The 23837-nt window shown below is 43.1% G+C and overlaps 1 protein-coding gene across 1 annotated transcript in view; it reads left to right on the top strand.

The window, feature by feature from the left end:
- Nucleotides 1-23837, top strand: part of PPP1R37 (protein phosphatase 1 regulatory subunit 37) — a 140246-nt gene that overhangs the window by 39023 nt on the left and 77386 nt on the right. The window contains exons 2-4 of the mRNA XM_039509649.1: nucleotides 7587-7684; nucleotides 20130-20175; nucleotides 21259-21359. Of these exons, the coding sequence (XP_039365583.1) occupies nucleotides 7587-7684; nucleotides 20130-20175; nucleotides 21259-21359 (245 nt within the window). The remainder of the gene's footprint in view (nucleotides 1-7586; nucleotides 7685-20129; nucleotides 20176-21258; nucleotides 21360-23837) is intronic.

The following is a 23837-nucleotide window of genomic DNA, read 5'->3' as shown; positions in this document are numbered from 1 at the left end:
CTTGGAGTGAACTCTAACTTTTCAGGAAAAAGATACACTATCGCAATGTTGTCTTCTGGTCTCTCCTAAAAAGATTTGTTTAATTGGGATGAAAGTAAGAGTTAAAATCGCAGCTGTCTTGCAGCAGTACATTGATCCTCTGGATTGCCTGTATGGGATTGCTGGCTTTGTTTTTGTGGGAGAAGTTTGATTTCTCAGCTGCTGAGATGTCACTGGCAGATCCATGGAAAATTTACCAAACGCTCGCAATAGCCTCAATGTTCTGCAAGGTCTGGGTAAAAGGACAAAATATAAAAAAAATTGTGCCAAATGTCCATCTGTAAACATGTTGCAGCAATTATTAGTAGCTGAAAAGGATGGGGAAAGTGTAATTGGCAGTGTACTAAAAGCCAGGCTCGTGGATTTGCAGACGTGTTCCTATGGCTGCACTACAAATCAAAAGCACAAGCAGGTCACAATCCTGCTCTGAAAAGTGACTCCTGTGTATGGCCAAGTTACAGGACTAGCTGTACCCTCTGTCTCACTTCTGGCCCCTCTGACTGCATCCCTCCTGTGTCAGGCCTTGTGCCTTTTCCTTTTCAGGAGTAGAATTATGCAGTTCTTCTACTATTAGACCAAGCTCCAGGCGACACTGCTCTGCATATCAGCTGTTCTTACCCAGCAGGTTCGGCTTCTGTGGTTTTCCCTTTGGGAATCTGTAACCACTGGTGTATATAGTGACGAGGCAGCCTTCTTAAAGCAAAAACACTGTTTGTTTTTTACAATAGGAACAAAACACGTAGAGATAAATAAAGATTTGTAAAGCAGCCTACACCCAGAAAACAAATCATGCTAAAAGGAATTGGTCTTTAAAACAAACTCCTGCTCTCTGTCAGATGAACTTTGTTTACTAAAACAAAATAAAATCAAAACCAGTTCTTGGTCATTTTAGCCATGTTTCCTCAAACAGCAGGGTGAAAGTGTAGGTTCTCTCTAACAGAATCTTCCCAGACAGTGTTGGTGTGTCTGTCTGTTGCATGTTTGCGCTAGTGCTTTTGGAACAAGGAAGCTCAGACTTGTTCATGTGCATGAAACATACCTAGGTAACATTAGAACCACAAGTAGCTTGCCGTGTTCCATCCTCAGAGGAGAAATTCAAACCAGTGCTAACTGTAGTTTGGGGTGAAAACATCTTACAGTACGTAGGCATACCCAGGGAACAGACTCAATATTCTTAAACTCTGATTGTACTTGTGGCAGTCTAATCTTATGCACTTGTAGAATCATGGCAATTGGAATATAACGAGATTATTCTGTGGTGTTGTGAGGGAAATGTTATGTAGCAAGAGGGATGACAACAATATTGTATCGTGCTTGTTAGGTGGCTTTGTCATAGGCAGTGATACAAGCCTACTGTACCAGAACCCTGTTACTATCTGGATTTTTCCAAAATGCCTCCTGTTTGGCAAATTCCTGCATTAGAATTTGTGTGTGGCAGATGTAACTGGACATTTCTAGTGCTTCCTGGCAATTATATTAGTGATATAATCATCCTCCTTTATAATTAAATGAGGATCATTCTGCCCCAGCAGTCCACAGCGGATTATTACTACCTTGTAATTGGATCCATGCAAAATAAACTGCATTGTTTAATATGTTGCTCTTGTTCAGCAGCTTCCAGTGCATCAGAAACTTGGCATGCATTCGATTTATTTTTAAGAAATGGATTTCTTGTCCATTATAATACCAGTGCGTGGGTCTAAAGCCAACCATAAGGCTGTCTTGGCAAACACAGCAAACAAACTAACAGGGTTCAAAAAGAACTAGATAAGTTCATGGAGGATAGGTCCATCAATGGTTATTAGCCAGGATGAGCAAGGATGCAAAACCATGCTCTGAAGTGTCTCTAGATTCTGCTTACCAGAAGCTGAGAATGGGCGACAGGTGATGGATGACTTGATTACATGTTCTGTTCATTCCCTCTGAAGCACCTGCCATTGATAACTGTCAGAAGACTGGGCTAGATGGACCACTGGTCTGACGTTGTATCGCCTTCTTATGTTCTAAGAAGATCCAGTGGCTGGAAGTAGAAGCTTGACAAATACAAACTGGAAATAAGGCACAAGCATTTATCAGGGTAATTAACCAGTGCAACAATTTACCAAGAATATGGTGAGTTCTCCATCACTTGGAGTCTTCAAGATTGGATGTCTAAGATACACTCTAGCTCAACCACAAGTTGTTGGATTTGATGGAGGTATGATAGAGTGACATTCTGTCGCCGTGCTGTGTGGGCTGTCAGATGAGATATAGGAAATAGTCCCTTTTGGCCTTAAATTCCATGAATCTGTAACATGAACTTGACTTATATGGAATCCCAGCAAAAATAAAATTTTGCTTTTTGCATCTGGCATAGATGTGATTGGACGTTATTTCTCTAGTGCTCCTAACTTTTGAGTGATGTAGTCTCTTAAGGAAATTCACACCAGCGCAAATCATTTGGTGTGGACACGCTGCAATGTTGCAAACTATGGCTTACACCAATGGCATGTTTCCACATTAAACTGTATCAGTGCAATGTTTTTGCACTGGTGCTGCATGTAGCTTTTAGTGATGTGCCTCCATCTAGTTCCATTAGTGCAAACTTCCTTTGTAGACAAGGCATTGGCACCAGAGTGAACTGTGGTCAAGATGTTGCCCTTAATTAGGGGATGGTTTTGGACGATAATGGTCAATTCTCATGCAGTTCCCCTATGCTCTGGAACTTCTAAAGTTCTGTCTGGTATGTAGCACCAGGACTCTCCTTTTGCTGAACCACAGTAAGGCTCATCATATACGTGGGTTTACGCACTGACACTTCTATATGTTGTGCCTTTTCATAAAGCTTTAGATTAAACTTTTAAAACACTTTTTTGTTTTTCTCAAACAGAATAACTTAAAATACAAACCTCCACATAGTGATGAATTCAACAGCATTTTTAATGCAAAATATACTGTGAAGACAGATGTTACTGGGATAGAAAATCATGAAATCCTGCAGAGTAGATTTACAAAGGAGCTCTTGTAGATTATTCTTGTCCCCTAGTACTAGTTAGGATTGTGTTCTACGCTGAACATGTTAAATTCTTCTTTTAGTTTGTTTTTGACTTCTTTAATTGATGGTGCCCTCAACAGACATACCAAAGGTGTCAAGGGATTCAAAGGTAACGTTGTTTAATTTGCCTGTATACAATTTGTTTGGTAGCAGTTTGACCAATAAATGAAAGGAATTTGAAATGCTTCTGTGGTGAGAGAAATTCTATATCTATATCAACTTCACAAAGGTGTAAAAAAATTAGATAAATCAATTAGCCGGGGGTGGGGGAGAAGGAAAATTAAACAAACATTTGAACAATAATTAGTAGCTATTTAAGAACATTTTACTAGATGCCCCGAAGACCACAATTAAAGGCTACTACACTGGCTAAAACAACCTGCCTTATAGGAGAAGAGAATGTAACTATAAAATATAGGTAATAGCATTCATTTAATATACTTAACTTCCTTATGGCATTTGGTTTGATATTGTACAATAGTTTAATAATGAGAACAACCAAAATTAATTTGGCACACATTAAATGAATTACATGAGACCTGTCAGGCAGTTTTTAATTGTAGACTGGGAATCATTAAGTGGGTGTATTTTTGCTGGGGTGGGGCAGGGATCAGTTCTTGGCCTTATGCTATTTAACACTTTTTGTAAATGACTTGGGAGAAAACATAAATCATTATTGAAAGTTTGCAGATACACCAATTAGCCTGACAGTAGGCGTGGGCAAAACAATGGAATGAGCGACAAGTGTATGTCTGGCTGTATCTGTATCAATCTGCAAATGCCATTTTGTTCTGAAAAGCTATTTGTTTGTAAAACTGTTCTGTGCCTTCACCTGGCTCTGTAGCCTCCATTTTGAGCTAAAACACAGGAAATGTCAGAATAAATTCTTGCACCTAACAGAGGATCAACAGTGATGGGGCATTAACCTTGATGACCTATTCAAATGGAAACACCATTGGATGAAAAGCTGGTACCATGGGAAAACCCCTGCTGTCCTAGATGTTTTGGGAATCAAAGAATAGATCATCTGATGGGGGTTGAGGCTGACTAGGTAGGTCACCTGCGAGAGAGAGTACTGGAGCTATATAAGGACAAGGTCGCTGACCACTCCCGAACACTTGTCCAGCACAGGTTTCTCTTTTTGAAGTCAAGGAGAGGGGACCTGGACCCATGAAACGACATTGACCAGATCCCAAAGAATGCTCAAGAGTGCTGAGAGAACCGAGGCAGGGAATGGCATATAAGTGTTTGTTTCTTCTTTTGCATGGAGCCATATATCACTTGTGTTGTCTAAAAGTAAAGAGTGAATGGTTTAGAAATCCCTCTGCAAAGTCTGACTTATTGCCTTCAACTATCATGTCTCCGAAGAGCTAAACAGTAAACAAGAGTACCCGCTAAGGTAGAGCTCTGGAGATGGTATGCTTAACTATTGGAGTCTTGGAGGGGTTTGGCACTGATCTTAGGGCCTAGGGCAGCTAGGCTGCAGGGCCTTTCCTAGAATGGGTGCCAAACGAATCTATGCCCAGGGACCAAGCCAGAAACCAAAGAGTGAGCACCTAGAACCTACCCAAAGGAGCTTAAAAGCACATGGACTTGGCATGTTGATCCAAACACAGCAGCTTGGTGAGTGTCCAGCAAGGGGAGCTTGACCCAGAGCAGAGACAGGCGATATAGGACTTGAAAGGCCAGAAATTTAAAGAAGAACTATGAACAAGACAAAATAGGTCTTGTCACATGAACTTCAATTTGTTCCATGACAAGATTGAAAGTGTGCTTGATGGGGTAATTGTTACAGTATACTTCGACTTCTGTAAAGTATTTGATGTCGTATCACATGACATTCTAATTTAAACATAAAACAAACTACACCTCTACCTCGATATAATGCTGTCCTCGGGAGCCAAAAAATCTTACCGCGTTATAGGTGAAACCGCGTTATATCGAACTTGTGTTGATCCACTGGAGCACGCAGCCCTGCCCCCCTGAGCACTGCTTTACCGCATTATATCTGAATTCATGTTATATTGGGTCCTGTTATATCAGGGTAGAGGTGTATAGCACTGTGCAAAATCAATATTGCACACAACTAAATAGAGCAGAAGCTGTCTGATAGTCTGTGTAGTTAATTGTGAACTAGCAGCCAACAGGGTGTTTCTAGTGGGGTTCCACAGGGAATGGTTCTCCCTTCCGTGCTATTCAATATTTTATCAACAATCTGAAAGAAGATAATAAATCATGGCTAAGGCTTGCAAATTATACAAAGGTTGTTAATATGGCAAATAATGAAATAGTTATGTGCCAATGATCTATCAAATCACTTGGTAATCTAGGTACAATCAAACTTGTATTTTAATGTGGTCAAATGCCAGGTCATACATCTAAGGACAAAAAGTATAGGCCGTATTTAAAGGACGGCGGACTAGAAAGTAGTGTCTCTGAAAAGGACTTTTGGCCTGTAGATAAACAACTAAACCGGAGTTTCAAATATGATGCTTTAGCTAAAAGGGCTGACATATTACTTGGCTATATTAACACAGGAATATTGAGCAAGAGTAAAGTGGTGATGTTACGTCTGCACATGACATTAGTGAAACCGCTACCAGAAAAGTGTGTGTGGTGTCCACACTGTAAAAAAACGTGTTGAACATTGGAGAGGATTCAGAGAAGAACTACAGATTATTATTATTTTTATTTTTTTGGATGGTCTAGAAAATGTTCTTCACAGTGAGATTTAAGGAGCTAGATCTATTTAACTTATCAGAGAAAAGATTAAGAGGTGACTTGATCATGATCTAAAAGTACCTTCACAAGGACAAGATTTTTGATAGCAGAGGGTTCTTTAACCTAGCCAACAAAAGTGTAACTAGATCTGATCAATAGGATTTGAAGTCAGCAAAATTCAAAATGAAACAAGATGCACATTTTTAATAGTAAGGATAACTAATCATTGGAAATGTCACCTAAGGATGCTTTTGATTCTCCATCACTTGAAATCCTTAAAGATTATATCAGTTTCTAAAATAAGATCTAATTTAACAGCAAGGTTTAATGTCTTCCTCTGCAGCATGGGGCACAGGTCACTTGTAGGTTTAAACTAGTATAAATGGTGGATTTGCTGTAATTTGAAGTCTTTAAATTATGATTGAGGACTTCTAACCTCTGGCAGAGTTACTGGTGTCCATTACAGGAGTGGGTGGGTGAGGGTCTCTGGCCTGCAATGTGCAGGAGGTCAAACTAGATGTTTATGATGGTCCATTCTAAACTTAACTTCTGACATTAAAGTCTGTTCATAAGAAGAAATCACTGGATGCAATTCTCTGGCCTGTGTTATGCAGGAGGTCATACTGTATGGTCGTAAGACGTGAAATCTATGAAGTCCTTGCAAATCTATTTTTAGATTTATGCAAATCTAGTTACATTTGTTTGCTGTTGGAAGGGGCTTCTAAAATCTTTCCTGTATTTTGGTTCAATGCATTATTTGTTAGACTTCTTAGCCTAGCAGCCTTAAAGAATTTCCTTTTTATTTTTTTTGTTATCTCAAGATTTTTGCTAAATATATATCAGTTGGTGGTAGTGTGAACTAGAACTGTTTATATCATGCTCTTGGTTTTATGTTCAGATATTTTTAAAGCGATAAAATCAGGGGTCTCAAACTAATTTACTTTAGGGCCAGCGCCAGTCCTCAAATTCTCCCAGCGGGCCAATAATGTCACTGAAGATGGTGTTCAGAAAAGAAAATGTTTATATTGTATTTTTTATTTCGAATTTCTTAGAAATAATAAAACTGTCATACAACTTTATACAATTCTTCACCTGCCAGAGAGTTTTTAGTGTTTGCCAGACACCTGGCAACGTTTCAATTCTGTCAGTTTGTTGATGTTTGGCCTCAGTGACTGAGCAGTTGAAACCTTCAAGATTGCAGCAAGACGTGCATCAGATAGTTGTGTTCGGTATTTTGACTTGTTTATATTAATTATGGCAAAAAGTGATGCTGCCTCCATGGCTGACTCTGCCTAGCGACTAGTGATGGTATCTCTGTCCATCTCCCCCAGCTAATGTGAACTGCGGGGGACGGCACCTGCAGCTGACATTGCCAGCAATGTCTCTGCATGCGTCTCTCCTCCGTGGGCCGCAGCGGGGAGGTTCTTGGTCCACAGATGGCCCGCGGGCCGGGACTTTAAGACTCCTGAATAAAATGGTTAAAAAAGCCACACAGAAAACAAAGTTCATGAACACGATATAGTGCACAGACATAATGTCTACATTATGGTAATATAGCTGTTCAACTCTCATAGTAAAATATCAAATTAGATTCTCATTTTGCTTTGAACATAAATTACCTGTTTCATATCCTGGCCATTTGAAATTATTCTGGGTGGGAACAGCATTAGTTAATTATACACAACTCTCTCACTTTTATCAATGTAAGTGCCTGACACACAGTTTATTGTGAAGCTGAGTGAATAAATATGAATGTAAATGTAACCTTAATCTCTACCCCTTACATTTGCAGCCCAGAATGTGACTGTTGAGGAAATTATCATTGCCTACAAACAAGCCTGTCAGAAATTAAACTGCAAACAGATACCCAAACTACTGAAGCAGATACAGGTATTGTGGATATTCTTACATATGCAGCACAAAATTTTAATCCTGTTTAGCTCCTGGAGTATGACTGACATGGAAACACTAGAAAAGTCAGCTGCAGCCATATCAGAACTGAAAATATAAATCTGCTGAAAACAGACCCTATGTTGATACTTAGAATAATTTTCATGCCGGTCAGATATGGAAAAATAATAGCATTGCTTTCTAACAACTTGAGCAGGTTTTTTAGCAGATGAAAAAGTGTTGCAGGATGCTAGTATCTAAAATATTTGTTATCAAAATACTATGCATAAATTATTTTATTAAATAATACAGAAGTCTGGGTTCTTGCCTTTAGTTCTTAAATGGTTTTCTTTCTGTATGGTGCTTACAGATGGGCTCCTTTTTGTACTGAGTTTAAAGAGGATGGATACGAGTTTTCCCACACAGCTTATGTATTGTTTCTATTTTATGCTGCGTTAATTATTTTTTGTTTTCTCAAGTGTGGGAATAATTAAAAGTTTGAGTGTTAACCCTACATTGGTTTAAGTTCAGGTATATTTTTTCAGAGATTGTATATTGTGACATGTAAGGAGAAAAGAAAAAGGAGCATGCAGCGTAAATGTTAAATGTAAAAATATATATGAAAGACTGGCAGGAGTGGGAGGTGGAAGCAGCAGAAGAGGGAAGGAAAATGACAACTGCTCTTGGGGGAGTGAAATTTCACAGGGGGATGCTACAGTACTTTTCTAGGCAGTACAGGAAGGCATTAAGTGAACCAATCAGCTTGCATGCTTAGGAGTGTGTTGTAGAGAGAATAATTTTATATAAAGTCTTACCTAGAACTATACAGAGGGTTACTAGGATTACATTGCCATGTAGTACACATTCAGCACTGTATTGAAGTATAGACAAAGTTTTAATTTCTTAAATTAAATATTTTGGTATTTTTAAAATCAGTTTTGTGTTTCTCATAATATACTTGCACTGACACTTGGAGGTAGGGTGGAATGTAATTACAGTTTTAAATGGATATTACATTGTAAACTTTCAGAATGTCTGAACAGATTACTGAGCTGATGGTATCCAGAGGTTGTGCGATCTTAATGCCAAATGTTTCTGAAAAGTCAGTTTAGGGCAGGGGTTCTCAACCTATTCATCATTGTGGGCCACATATTGAGAACCACGGTGCCGCCCCCCCACAGATCCCAGCGCCCCCCCGTCCACAGACCCCTCCACAGAGCAGGGCTAGGAGCTGAGCCCCATGTAAAACCAGGGACATTAATAATACTTAATCAAAATAACTGTCCTTTCTAAACTTCCTGGGTTCGATTTTTGTGAAATACAGAAGCTATATTCTTGTTAATTGTTGCCTACATATAGTAGACTAAATAAAGGCCTAAACCTACTAGCAGTAAATCAACTAAACAAAACCTTTTTAATTCAGCCATCCCGTGATGTAATGGGACCAACACAAGATAAAATTCAAGATCCTGGACCTGCTCTTCAGGTCCTTAATAGCCGAGGGTACTGTTCTCTTAAGTGACCACTTGTCCCTACTGCTAGGAATATCCTGGAGTGATGCAGAGGGGATATGTCTTGCTTTGTTTAGAGCACAATAGAAGACACACTGGTTTACTCAAGTTTTCGCTTAGTAGAGGCAGCAACTATTTGGCTGGCAAGCCATCCTGCTTTGAACTTGTCCCCAAAGAATTAAACTTCGTGGAGTTGCTGTTCTCCAGATTGCCAGCAGCATGATGCAGCGTAATCCCCTTCCAGGGTGATGCTGAGACTAACTCTCTGATATTTGGTGTTTAGCTGTCAGCAGCCATAGCAATACCACTCAGTGTTTTTTCAGACAGTCCTCCCTTCCTGTGCAGCAGTAGGACTACTGCAGAAAGATCCACAGGTCCCAAAGAAAGAGGTCCTTTGGTTCTGGGGGTCAGCCAGCTGGCGCATGTCTTCTTCCTTCTTGCCCCCACCCCCACACCAGGATCTCGCAAGACCCATTTTTAGTTGTGCGTCCAGGATAGTGATCCAGTGGTAACCTCTCTTTCACCAGTCCCCTTTTTCTGGGGGCAGACTGGCTTGCTTTTACAGTGCTTGGGACTTGATTACAACAGACTACTGGGTCAGAAGCATGTCAGATCAGGTTATGCCGTACAGTTCCTCTCCATCCCTCCACCCTGTCCCTCTTCAGGGACCCCTCTCGTGAGAGACGGCTCCTCAAGCAGATTCAGTCTCTACTGGCCTTGGGGCTGTGGTGGAGGTCCCCATGCAGCATCTGGGACAGGGATTCTACTCCCAGTATTTTTGTTCCCAAGCCCAAGGGAGGGATGAGACCTATCCTCAACCTCAACAAATACATCAGATATGTGAGTTTGCGGATGATCGCCCTGGCAACTGTACTCCTTGCCCTAAATCACAGTGACTATTTCTCAGCCCTAGACCTTCAGGACACTTATTTTCATGTAGCAATTCTCCCGAGCCATAGGAGGTTTCTTTGGCTTGTTGTGGTGGGCCGACACTACTAGTACATCATGCTGCCCTTCAGTCTGTCTTCTGCCCCCCCAGGTCTTTACCAAATGCATGGTAATGGTGACAGTGTACCTCTTCAGGAAGAGGTAAATTCATATCTTCCTGTATCTGGATGATTGATTACTGGGCGGGCAAGTCCTCTGTCATGTTCAGTTCACTGTACACCCACTCGATCATCTGGGTCCCATCCTTAACAGCAGGAAATCAATATTGGTTCCCACTCAAAGAATTGAGTTCATTGTGGACCGGATAAACTCTACGAATTCTAGAGCATTTCTGCTGACTGACTGATTCCAGGCAATTTGCCGCTTACTCTGGACCTGCAGTCCCAATCCTCAACTGCAGTCTGAGTATAACTGAGGTTGCTAGGCCATATGGCTTTGTGCCCACAGGTAGTCCAATATGCCATGCTGCACCTTCGTCCTCTTCAGATGTGACCGAAGTTGTCGATCTGTCATCAGCACTGTCATCCCTTGGGCAAACTGGTTTGTCTTCCTCCACCAATCTTGGTAGTGGATGGTTCAGGACAGTGTGTACTAGGGCATTCTCTTTGCTCGGTCTCCACCAACCAGAACAATTGTCACCACTGCCTCCCCAATAAGCTGGGGAGTGTTGGAGTTGCTGAAGGTTCAAGGCCTGTAGTCGGAACAGGAAGCTTTTCTACATGAAGTCTGGAGCTTCATGGCATCTGCAGTGTTTCAGACCCTCCAAGATCACATTGGGTCTCAGTGGTTCTCATACTCACTGACAGTACTATTGCAATGTATTATGTGAACAGGCCGGGGAGGTCATTCCAACATGCTTTGTCGGGAGGCAGTGAGAGTCTGGCAGTTTTGCATCAGGGAGAACATTGCCATCAGGGCCAATCACTTTTCTGGGATCCATAATCACCTGACAGCTCACCTCAACCGAAGCTTCTCTCAGAATCACAAGTGGTCTCTGAAGCCCAGTGTCCTGCCATCTGTCTTTTCAGTCTGGGGCATTCTGACAATAGATCTGTTTGGCATGAGAAAAAACAAGAAATGCGAGCTGAAGGGGGTGTGGGGGTCGTCTCAGTCCTGAGCTCCTTGCTGCAGCAGGGCCAAGAAAATGTTGGTTCTCCGATCACCTCACATTATCAATCTGGCCTCCCATATCCTTTCTCCTGCCCCCCACCCCCTTCTCCTGACTCAGCATCATGATCAGGTTTTGCATCTATTACTCAGCTCCTGCATCTCACAGTGTGGCTGCTGCATGGTTAGATGGGGAGGAGGTGGCACAATGTTTGGAGGCAGTCCACCAGGGTTCCCAGTAGGAAGCCGTCCACCAGGGTTGTCTGTTTGGCCAGGTGGGATCGGTTTTGTGTATAGTCGTTAGCCTGGGGAGTTCAGCCAATGCAGGCTTGTATCCAGGACATCTTGGACTATGTGTTACACCTTCAGTCATCTGGCCCTGCACTTAGTTCATTGAGCATCCACCTTGTGGCAGTTTAGGCATTTCATCCACTTATTTGTGAGAAGTCTGTGTCTTCAAACCCCATGGCAGTCTGCTGCTTGAAAGGAGTCCCTTATCTCCACCCACTGGTTAAAGAGCCAGTTCCTTTGTGGGACCTTAATACTGTTTTAGCGGCTCTTTTGGTACCTCCATTTGAGCCACTGGCAACTTCCTCTTCTGTGTCAGAAAACCGCCTTCCTTGTGGCGATAACATCTGCAAGGAGAGTGTGTGAGTTGAAGGCTTTGATGGTAGAGCCGCCTTACATACAAATTTCCAATGACAAAGTGACCTTGTGGCTCCACCCTACGTTTTCACCCAAGGTAGTTTCTCAGTTTTGTTTGAACCAAGTTTATATATCTACGGCTGTTCTTCCCTAAGCCACATTTAACCCCAGAGGAGCATCATCTCCATGCTTTGGATGTCAGGCAATGTCTAGCGTTTTTCTATTCCTCACCATGTCTGTGTGTTTCATATGCAGACCAAAGGAAGGGTCAAGTTGTCTCTTCCAGGCGGATAACCTCCTGTATCACAACAGCATATGAAATAGCTCCAGGCTGTGCCCCCTCAAGGGGGTATAAGCTCATTCCACAAAAGCTTGTGACATCAACAACATTTCTATATTGGACATTTGCAGGACGGCCTCTTGGTCCTCAGTGGTTTGCAGAAGTATGCAGAATGCCATTACGGCTGCATCCAGATCAGATGCAAACTTTGCGAAGGCACCTCCTTCTTTAAAAGACTCCAAGCCCAGCCTCCTGCGAGGACTGCTTATGAGTCACCTACACAGAATACATAGCTGCATCTGCTCAAAGAAGAAAAAACTGTTACCTACCTGTAACTGTCCTTCGAGATGTGATGCAGATATGTATTCCATGACCTTTCTTCCATCCCCTCTGCATCAGAGTCTTCTGACCTTCGGTGTGAAGGAACTGAGGGGCAGGGCAGCGCAGCCCTTATACTCCTGGGGGCAAGAGAGGCTGCAGCCATAGGGCGTGAGAGCCACCACTACAGGTAGTGCTAGGCAGAGTTTGCTGGCTCTGGTGCATGGGACATGCACACCCACATAAGATACACGTCTGCATCGCATCTCAAAGAACAACAGTTAAAGGTAGGTAACCATTTTTTCCATACTGCTCTCACAATTTTGCCTGCCTGTGAACTTATTTGTATTATGGTGGTTCATAGGGATTAACTGAGAAGGGAGCCCCATTGTACTAAGCACTATAAACATAAACTGTTCCTGGGGAAACTGTATTGTTTTATCGCCTAAATGGACAAAACAGATGAAAGGTTAAGGGACAAGGGATATAATGTGTGAGCAGAGTGATGGATGCAAATATCACGTTAGCTCCATGATGGAGATGGTATTTTTTGCTTCTCTAATTCTTTGTGTGATGTTTGATCAGCTAAACAAAAAAGCAAAGGCAAGGAGAAGGGAGAGGGCAGGGGAGAACAAGGAAGGAGCACCAAAGTCAGGTGAAGTGAGTGAGGCTAGTGGGAAGGGATTGTGACGTGGAGGGCGGGAAAGGGCTGGCGCAAACAGCCAGCTGGTGCAGGGGAGACAATGACCAGAGCTAAAATTGTAGAAGGGAGTCTGATGACATCACCAATGTCTGATGGTCATTGTGGCAGAACATGCTGGGGTTGTTTCTGTGTCTGATCTGCCAGCTTGAGAATTTCTCTGCCTTCCAGGGAGAGGAGTCTGGCTCCTCCCTGGAATTCTTCTTTAAGACCACATGGCTTGGAAGTGTGGGGAGGCACCTCTGCATAGTTCTGGGTCTGGAGGGTGCGGGAAAGGGTGGCCCCAGTTGGGTCCCTCCCCCACCAGTGCCACAATTCCTGCTGAGACTATTTCTGTGTCTGCTCCTCCTAACTTGAGTGTCTGTGAAATGTTAACATCTTTCAAAAATCATGAGTCAGGCCCCCGAAGTCGTGCAGTTGTCTTAAAAATCCTGAGATGATTTTTAAAAAAGGTGTTGGGTCTCTTTATTTGGTTTCTGCGCTGTTAGGGTGCACTTGGATCTTGTTTTCAAGGTTTTCTCCACAGAGAGCTAGGAACTGTTTGTTTTTAAAAAAATATCTTGACTCAAGCAGTTGGGGCATTAAGAAAAACACCCAATATGGCAAGAGTTGGCAACACTGCTGAATTCCAAAGTCAGTCCTCCTAGGTAGTCATGTTCTTACTCTTCTAAGCCATATTAGGGCCATGTCGTGACTAAGAACATAGGTTGTGTTCTAAAAACAATGTTAGCCAACACTTTTTCAGTATCATGACCGTAAGCAGATCTTCGCATTTAGTGTAGATGGGACAAGTCATGTTAGGGTTGACCAAAACCAGCTAATGTTGACTTAAAGTGTCCACACTAGATACAAAGGCTTTTTTGAAATTTTGATAGTTAAACATGTGTTTTTAAACTGCTAGCTCTTTTCCTACTCTATGTATGGCCTGTGGAGGTAAGTGAAGGGGCATGGCTGCTGTAGCTGAGTACACCAATAAGGACTCTGGAGCAAAAACCATTTGTACAAAAATACTTAAGACTGTCAATGAAGAAGCCCACTCCACTCCTCAATACCTCCAGCAGAAAAGTCTAAAATTGCCAACATAACTCAATATCTCTCCCTCACACCTTAACCACCAGCTTAATGATTCACACCTATCAGGGCTCCCATCCAACCCTTCCTAAAGACACTCTGCTTCCATGGGGCCTGCAAACACTAAACCATATCAGTCAAACATCTTCCTCACCCCAACACAGTATTAAGAGATGCTAAATTCTAGCACCTTCATCTGGGTCTTCTAATGCGATTGCTAGGCGGTAAGATTCTCAAGGCAGTCACTGCTTTGCTACCTGTGGTTTGTGTGTGGCCAAGCTTGTCTGATCGTCATACACTACAAAATATTATTTGATACAAATATTGCTTTAAGGGCTTGTCTACACAAGGGAAGGGGTGAGATTGGGTGGTGGTGGTGGTGGTTAATCAGCAGCTCTTCAGGTTAATCTGCTTTGAAAATGCTTGCATGCACTTGACAATTCATTGTTGTTCACTGACTTCACTTTTGTTGAAAACTCTGGAGTCCCCTTTCAAAATGAACTAACTTCGCTGCAAAGCAAATGAAGCTATGTCTACACTACGCAGCTTTTAGCGACATGGCTGTGTCGCTACAGCCATGCCGCTAAAAAGCATGCAGTGTAGCCACCGTCTGTCAGCAGGAGAGCGCTCTCCTGCTGACAAAAAACTTCCGCCCCCAACGAGCAGCAGTGGTGTTAGGGTTGAGGGCAGGAGAGCACTCCCGCTGACAAAGTGCTGATCACACCAGCGCTTGTCATTGACAAAACTTGTGTGTGTGTGTGTGTGTGTGTGTGTGTGTGTGTGTGTGTGTGTGTGTGTGTGTGTAACACCTCTGAATTACAAAAGTTTTCTTTCATTTGCCAGTATAGAGAAAGCCTTAGTCTGATCTATTGTTTGAGTGCACCCCAGTGCTACTGCAGTGGCTATCCCACACTGCTTTTTAGTCAACTGTTGACCTGTCTATTTACCTGTGTTCCCTCTCCTGCCCTGGGATCAAGTTGACTGGTTGTCCCCTTCCTCCTTTATAAGCTGGCTGTTCATTCACTCCTGGATTCCAGTTTATTGTGATAGGTGTGTTTAATACTCCAGAAGCCCTACAGCATGCCTCAAGCAGACCTTGTATCCATGCTGAGACTGTGGATCTCAGTGCCATCTGGGAAGAAGTGTTGGTGCAGGTAGCTCTTGTTGCCAGCCACCTGGAAAAAGATCTGTTTATGGGCATTGCAAGGCATGTGGTGGTGAGGGGCTATGACCAGAATGCCAAACAACACTGAATAAAGAGCAAACAGCTGAGGAACACCCATGTGAAAATGAGGAACAACAGGAAGAAATGCGGCAGAGAACATTCCCCTCTTCCCCCACTCGCCACCCCGGGTGACCAGGAAGACTCATCGGAGCATGAGTAAGAGGAGGCCAGTGAAGAGATCTGAGACAGCCAGGATCTGTTCAGAACTCAGGCACCTGATGCCAGCCATGTAGAAGGTGAGCCAACCAACCCTGATTCCCAGGCAGCAACTGAGGAGGCTGATCCTGTGGAGGGAACCTTCACATATGCAAGTATTTTTATTTTATTTATTTTCTAAATAACTTGCTGTTTAAATTTTAATTTACTATTATGCTGTATGGCAGTACTAGCTTCTGTTCCAAGTGCCCCATGGCCAAGTGCAAGATCCATCCCTCCCTGCATTGGCCCACACTGTCCTTTTGTGCCCCTCCCATATACTTTTCCAAAATTGCCCAGCTGGAGTAGTCTCCATCAGCCACTGTCATGTGCTAAAACCCTGGTTCCCAACTGTTTTCAGACCCGTGCTATGGAAGGCACATGCCTGTGTACCTATTGACTTATTTTCCTTTCCTTGGCATCCTGCCTTCCCCCCGCCCACAAACCCCATTCACTGTCTCCAAATCAGTTGCTGGCTGCATTGTGCGGCCTCAGCCTCTCTGCCGTCCCCTCCCATGCCAGAGTCGAATAAGGAAAACATTCTTTCTTTTGTGCGGAATGCAGAAGTTTATTACGACAGTGGTTACAGGAAGGGAAGTTTGGTTAGCATGCTCAATGTACAGGAGGTAGACATGGACTTTGCATGCCCATAAAGCTACAAAGAGCACAGCTGCCTGTAATATGCATTTACAGGGCCATTCTGACAGACTGGTAACAGTGAATGTTTCAGGCAGTCATTCCAGAGCCCTGTCTATTTTTCTTTGCACTTTTAACATGTCTGCAGGTCAGATAAAGCAAATTCTAAGGCTGAGAAATTGCTCCATTTTCGCTCATAGATGAAGGAATAGCTACATGGCCATCTCCACCAGTACTGCTCATGACTCCTGCAGCACGTTGCGGGGGACTAACGCTGTGAAGTTATTCAACAAGAATCTCGCTGCTCTGCCCTTTGCCTTTTTTTATAAGGCCATTCTCTGCCTCCTAGCCACCTGCCTCATTGTACTGTGATCCAGAGTCAGGACGGCCTCAAGAGTATTACTGTCCAGCGGATCCCAAGATTCACCCTGCTAACCCCTCTGACAACATGTAAAACACCTCCAAGGCACAGCCTGAACTGCTTAATTCCCATCACCCCCATGCTCCAAGGCACCATATAGTGCACAGCCAAAAGTCCAAAACCACGCACCACTTACCATCTCCGAGGTTCCTCAAGACTGGAAAGAATCTAAAGGCGGTAAAGCCAGGAATGAATGTTAAAAACACCACAGCCTCTCTAGAATATGAATAAGCATTTGTCTTACCCCCACAGCTATGGCACCTGTACTGGCCAGACCGTCAAGGAGAGGGCCCTTAGCAGCAACGGAACAGCGAGGAAACCTGAGCGGGAGAAAACAGAAAATTTGTGATGAAAAATTCATGGACATCATGCAGAGTTCTCCCCCCCCCCCCCCAAAAATAAATAAATGAAGAATACGGAGAGGTGGGGACAGTATCTGAGGACTGAGGGAATACGACAAGGAGCTTTCCAGGGCGGTCACTGCAGTGGCCAAGGACAGCGTGGCAGTTGCCAGGTAAAGCTTTGCCATGGCCGAAGATGATATGGAAGAAGATGCAGAGGCAGCTCCTGGGGACAATACGAAGCCAAAATGCCCTGTTGCAGCACATGTTACTGTTAGGCAATGCAGTACTGCAAACTAGCACCCAGCCATGTTTTGCAGCCGTTGGACAATACAGGCTACTGGGAGCAACTCCTCCTCTTGGCTGTACCCTCACAACAGCGCACCCAGAGGCCATTCCCCTCCCAGACTCCAGCTCAGGACACCGAGAGCAGTGGCACTTAAGACCCCAGCTCTTCTGAGCTCTCTGTTGCCCAGGGTAACGTTGAGCCTGGGCACTCCACACCAGAAATCCCATGAACCAGAAGAAGCATAACCGAGACGTACCTTCGCCTGTAATTTTAAGCCTCCTGGCTTTATGCTCTGCGCTGAACTGTTGTACTTTACTGTTTTGGTTTCCACGGCTGGTTTAATGAAACAGTTCTTGGTAGTTAGCTAGTTTGTTTCATAATTAAAAGCATGTTTTAAATTTTTGTCTTAGTTGAAGGTTCATTTCTGTTTGTTACATAATAGATTATTTAATGAAAGCCTTTATAATTTCATTCACAAGCAGTTAACAGTTCATTTTACACAGAAAATAACTGTTTGCATTAATTCTTAAGCTTTTACAAACACATGTAGGCAAAGACACAAGGTACAACAGGGATTGCCACAATGTTGCACTCCCACTGCCCATAAACAACGCTGAACTTCACAAAAATCTCTCCCCCCCCCCCCACCTCAATCCATGCGTAGGTTAATAGCAGGATTCACAGCTGCACAATTTCAGGCCTGAGCCTCCAAAAAGAGCAATAGGCATCCTGGACGCTGTTGCTCCGGCTGTTTGCGTTCTGTATTGAATGCCTAGGTGGCTACAAAAACCAGTGAGCCAGTCTCTACACGTCAGTCGTCCACCTATCGCCAAGTCTTTCTCCTTAATTCTCACTAATACCGTGCAAAATACAACTTGCAGCTATAATCTTTGGGATATTTTTTTTCTTTTACTTCCAAAATATTTCACAAACAGTGCAATCATTCTGTGATGGGTTAGATCACAGAACCCCACCCCCCTTGGGAGCTGTCACCTGATGTGCCAAGACTACCTCTGCTCCTGCTTTCCCTTCCAGCTCCGGACTCCAGCACCCTGTCTTGCTGAGCCAGACACTCCTGTCTGCTCCAACAAAGACCCAGAGTCTGAATTACTTGCCCCAAAGCTGCAGGTTTACCTGAAAGCAGCTCACAGAAGTGTGCTTGTCTTTAACACTCAGATCCCCAACTCCCAGTGGGGTCTAAACCCAAATAAATCCATTTTACCCTGTATAAAGCTTATGCAGGGTAAACTCATAAATGGTTTGCCCTCTATAACATTGATAGAGAGAGATGCACAGGTGTTTGTTCCTCCAGGCATTAATACATACTCTGAGTTAATTAATAAGTAAAAAGTGATTTTATTAAATACAGAAAGTAGGATTTAAGTGGTTCCAAGTAGTAATAGACAGAAACCAGACAGAACAAAGTAAGATACAAAGCAAAATAAAATAAAATGCACAAATCTATGTCTAATCAAACTGAATACAGATAATCTCACCCTCAGAGATGCTTCAGTAAGTTTTTTCCTCAGACTGGACGCCTTCCAGGCCTGGGCACAATTCTTTCCCCTGGTACAGCTCTTGTTCCAGCTCAGGTGGTAGCTAGGGGATTCTTCCTGATGGCTCCTCTCTCTTTGTTCTCTTCCATCCCTTTATATATCTTTGCACAAGGCGGGAATCCTTTGTCCCTCTCTGGGTTCCCACCCCCTCCTTCTCAATGGAAAGACACCAGGTTAAAGATGGATTCCAGTTCAGGTGACATGATCACGTCACTGCAAGACTTCATTGCATTTTCCCATGAATCTGTGCTGGTTTCCTGAACCTAGAAACAGCACTGCATGCTGTATAGCAGCTCCAGGAACTGGTCCTCTATCAGTTGCTGTCAGTTTCTCTTCTTCCTCATCCGTGTCCCAGTTCCACTGCTGCTGAAGATCATCCTGCTGGTGGAGCTGCTGCTGCTGCTATATCATCTGCTCGGTGGTGCAGCAAGCAGAGTCCTACGCCAAATTCATCTGACTTTGAATGCTGACATACAGTCCAAGTAGCTATTTGAGGTTGCCGGCATAGTGATACAGAGCTCTGTTGGGTCCATGCTTGCTTACAGCAATTTGAAAATGGTGTTAGTTTGCCTATAAAGGAAGTATGGGATGCATATGGATGAATCATGGGACTTTTTTTTTTTAAACTTGAACTAGCCAACCTGCTATGTATCCCACAGTGCACAGCAAGAAAAATCCCAGAATGCATACCTCTCAGGTTTTTTAGGTCAGGCTTGACAAAGCCCTGGCTGGGATGATTTAGTTGGGAATTGGTCCTGCTTTGAGCAGGGTGTTGGACTAGATGACCTCCTGAGGTCCCTTCCAACCCTGATATTCTATGATTCAGCAGCAAAGCAAAGGAGCATAAGATATGCTTCGAGAATGCCATGCCCTCAGTTTGCAGCAAACTGCTGCTGTGTGTAGACAGTGTGCCCTCAGTCAAGGCACATCATGTGCTTCGTGCATGTTATTACTACGGCTAGCAGAATGTGCGTTACCTGACATGCAGAAAAAAGCTGCGGATTAAATCCCCTCATGTAGACAAGCCCTAATAAACACCGTGGGTATGTACCGGTTTCTAGTGAACTCACGGAAGGGTGTGGGGAGTAATGCCCTCCCCTCATATGTGTGGGAGTGTTGCCAGACCTGCCACTTCTGTATTATCCTAGAGGAGAGATTTGTCTTCTCCTGAGTATATTAATGTGCTACTGTTTCTCTTACAGGAATTTAAAGATCTGTCTCCCAGGATAGATTGCTTGGATCTAAAAGGTAAGCCTCTCTCTCATAACCCTAATGACGTAGCTTTTTAAAGGAAATTCTTTGAGCAGAAACTGTTGTACTCCGTTTGTACAGCTCCTACCTCAGTGGTGTCCTGATCCCGAATGGGGCATTTGCTGTGCTAATGCATTACAAATAATGCTAATACTGAGGAAACGGCAATAGTTAATTTTGTAGGTGATTAGGAGCTCGAAATTGCCAATTGGCCTGTCCAGCATACACAGCCTTCTTTGCTGCCACTTCCTCTTATCAGTCAGTATTAGAGTTAAAAATCAAGCTCTTGCGTCAGAAAATTATTCCTGCTTTTTAATAACATTTGTTTAAGCTGACTGAAGGCATTTGAGATGACCTAAGCTGTTGGCTTTCAGCCATTCAGGTTGTAGCAGGAATCTCTAATACTTGGTACAGATATTTCTAAATAATTCTGAATACTACAAGTGAAACCTCTGAAAGTAGAAAATGTGTTAGGAACATTTGGACAATATGATTACAAAATAGTGAAATGACAAGGCCAAGACCGGAGGCACGTTAATCATGTATGTATTTTAGGGGCTGGTTCATTGTCTGTCTCATTTGATCTCAGCATATTGTTCAGGTGAGGAATTCAAACTTGGAAAATATTTATTAAAATCCTAGGCATTGGAGGTCTAGGTTGAGTCCCCCAGCATCTTGGGCAGTCTTAGTTTTACATGCCCTGCTGGGTTAGGCCTGGATCTTGTGGAAGAAGCAGATGCTGATTCTGAATTCATAGTATCATAAAGATTAGCAATGGAAAAGCTCCTAATGGGTTATCTAGTCCATCTGCTTGGAAACCAGTCCAAGATGATTTTTGTGTGTGTGGGTTTTAAATATTTAACTTTGCAAATAATAAATGTTGTCTGCAAGAGCAGGAAGTAGCTTACCCCAACTGAAGGAAAAACAAGATTAATCTCTCCTTGCATTGCCTCGTTTTCTGTCCCAATGCCTAGGGTTCTAGAACTCACAGAAATGTATTTCTCTTAATACTGTGCATATTTATGAACCAACAAAACACTTAACACTGGGTCTTCTGAATTCACTCTGTTTTTCCCCCAGGAGAAAAACTAGACTATAAGGCCTGTGAGGCACTGGAAGAGATTTTCAAAAGGGTCCAGTTCAAAATAGTTGATTTGGAGCAAACAAACCTGGATGAAGATGTAAGTTTCATTTAACGTTATGTAATTTACCATGACTCTTTTTGTTTCAAGATTAACAAAAATCCTCTAATTTTCTCTGCCTGGTACGGTTTTGAGTTCTGTTCTGAGCTTTCTCTTCATGCGCTCAGGTTAGTGAGCAGTTAAAGGGATGTGCTCCAAATCTGACCTATACTTGCCATTGCTATTACCCTCTCCATTCATAAGTACACTTCATTTTAGGTCTTTGTTTGCAGTTTTGCTATTTCAGAAAGTAATAAATAGAATGAACCCTCGATATCCAGATTCCAGATTGCCATAATTCAAATGGACCTGGACATCTCTTAAATAAACAAGTTTAAAAATCCATCTGAGGATTAACCTTTCAAATGTTTTATGTAATGTGAACTGGAATGCTTTTTCCCTGTCAGACCTGAGTTCAGGCTTTATATTCTGAACTTCCTGCACTACAGTAACCTGCACAGTGTATTCTGTATGTTGTGTAGGTGTGTTGTAGCAATGCCATTGGCTCTAAAGTAACCCCAAAGGTCCCAATGAATAAGTGAAGAAGGAACTGATATTTTAAACAGTTTTGGTGCAGTGCACCCAGTGTGCTGCAGTAACAGCTTGGTATCTAAAACTGTGTTTATTTTAAGCAACTGTTTCACCACTAGCCCATTTCCTTAACTCTGTTAAATAATAATGGATGAAAATTGTAAGTCCCAGGTGCCTGTTTGTTATCCATTTGCTTCTGGGTCCCCTCCTGTCCCCAAGTGCTCTCTCTGTAGTGACCTTTTCTTCCTCCTCTGTGTAGCTGGTTCCCAAATGTCCTGCCTCTCACCTGATCTGAGGCAGGACAAAATCTCCACCATATCTAGCTCATTACCTCCAGAGGTAGAACTGTTTATCTTCCTTCTCTACCTCAATCCTTCTTTTTTCTGTTGCCTTTCGTGTACAATCTCCCAAATTCTCCCCTCCCCCCATTGCTAAACTGTTGTCAATGCCTTGGTCATTTCTTCCTGATCCCTGCAATCTTCCCTCTGACCTTAGCTCCCTGCTGCCCATTTTCCCCCTCTAGTGGTGAAGTTTTGGATAGACCGAAGTCCTGTTCTGCTGTTGTTCTAGACCAGTGATCCCCAGCCTTTCAGATGAAGGACCACTGGGGCGGTGGAGCACCCACCGAAATGCCGCCGCATTTCGACGGCGACGCCTCTCGATGATGCCGCTTGCTGTCATCGAGAGGCGTCCCCGCCAAAATGCCGCTGAAATTCGGCGGCATTTCGGTGGGTGCTCTCCCGGGGGCCAGGACGCGGGCACATTAAGATGCGCCCACGGGCACCGCGTTGGGGACCACTGTTCTAGACATATCACTGGCTTCATCTTACCCCATCATATTCAAGCTCCTTCTTATTCCCTTCACCTCTGTCTGTATCTCTGCTTTTATTGGGGGGAGAGATAGCTCAGTGGTTTGAGCATTGGCCTGCTAAACCCAGGGTTGTGAGTTCAATTCTTGAGGGGGCCACTTAGGGATCTGGGCAAAAATCAGTACTTGGTCCTGCTATGAAGGCAGGGAGCTGGACTAGATGACCTTTCCAGGTCTCTTTCAGTTCTAGGAGATAGGATATCTCCATTAATTTATTATTTCCTCCTATTCCCACACTGGTGGGTAATCCCTGCATGCCCATCTGACCCTGATTTCTGATCCCATGACTTGTTTTTAGGGCTGTCAAGCAATTAAAATAAAGTAATTGCGATTAAAAATAATATAATACCATTTATGTAAATATTTTTGGGTGTCTTCTACATTTTCAAATATATTGATTTCAATTACAGCACAGAATACAGTGTACAATGCGCATTTTATATTTATTTTTTATTACAAATATTTGCACTGTAAAAAACAAAAGAAATAGTATATTTAAATTCACCTAATACAAGTACTGTAGTGCAATCTCTTTATCATGAAAGTTGAACTTACAAATGTAGAATTATGTACAAAACCCCCTGCATTTAAAATAAAACAATGTAAAACTTTAGTGCCTACAAGTCCACTTGGTCCTACTTCAGCCAATCGCTCAGACAAACAAGTTTGATTACATTTGCAGGAGATAATGCTGCCCGCTTCTTGTTTACAATGTCACCTGAAAGTGAGAACAAGAGTTTGCATGGCACTATTGTAACCAGTGTCGCAAGTTAGTTATGTGCCAGATGCACTAAAGATTCATATGTCCCTTCATGCTTCAACCACCATTCCAGAGGACATGCGTCCATGTTGATGATGGGTTCTGCTCGATAACGATCCAAAGCAGAGCGGACTGATGCACGTTCATATTCATCATGTGAATCAGATGCCACCAGCAGAAGGTTGATTGTCTTTTTTGGTGGTTTGGGTTCTGTAGTTTCTGCATCACAATGTTGCTCTTTTAAGACTTTTGAAAGCATGCTCCACACCTCATCCCTCTCAGATTTTGGAAGGCACTTCAGATTCTTAAACCTTGGGTT

This window comes from Mauremys reevesii, linkage group 22 (assembly GCF_016161935.1).
Source record: "Mauremys reevesii isolate NIE-2019 linkage group 22, ASM1616193v1, whole genome shotgun sequence".
In the NCBI taxonomy this organism is placed as follows: domain Eukaryota; kingdom Metazoa; phylum Chordata; order Testudines; family Geoemydidae; genus Mauremys; species Mauremys reevesii.
The sequence above is the reverse complement of the archived record's forward strand: the minus strand, read 5'-3'. Positions and strand labels throughout refer to the sequence as shown.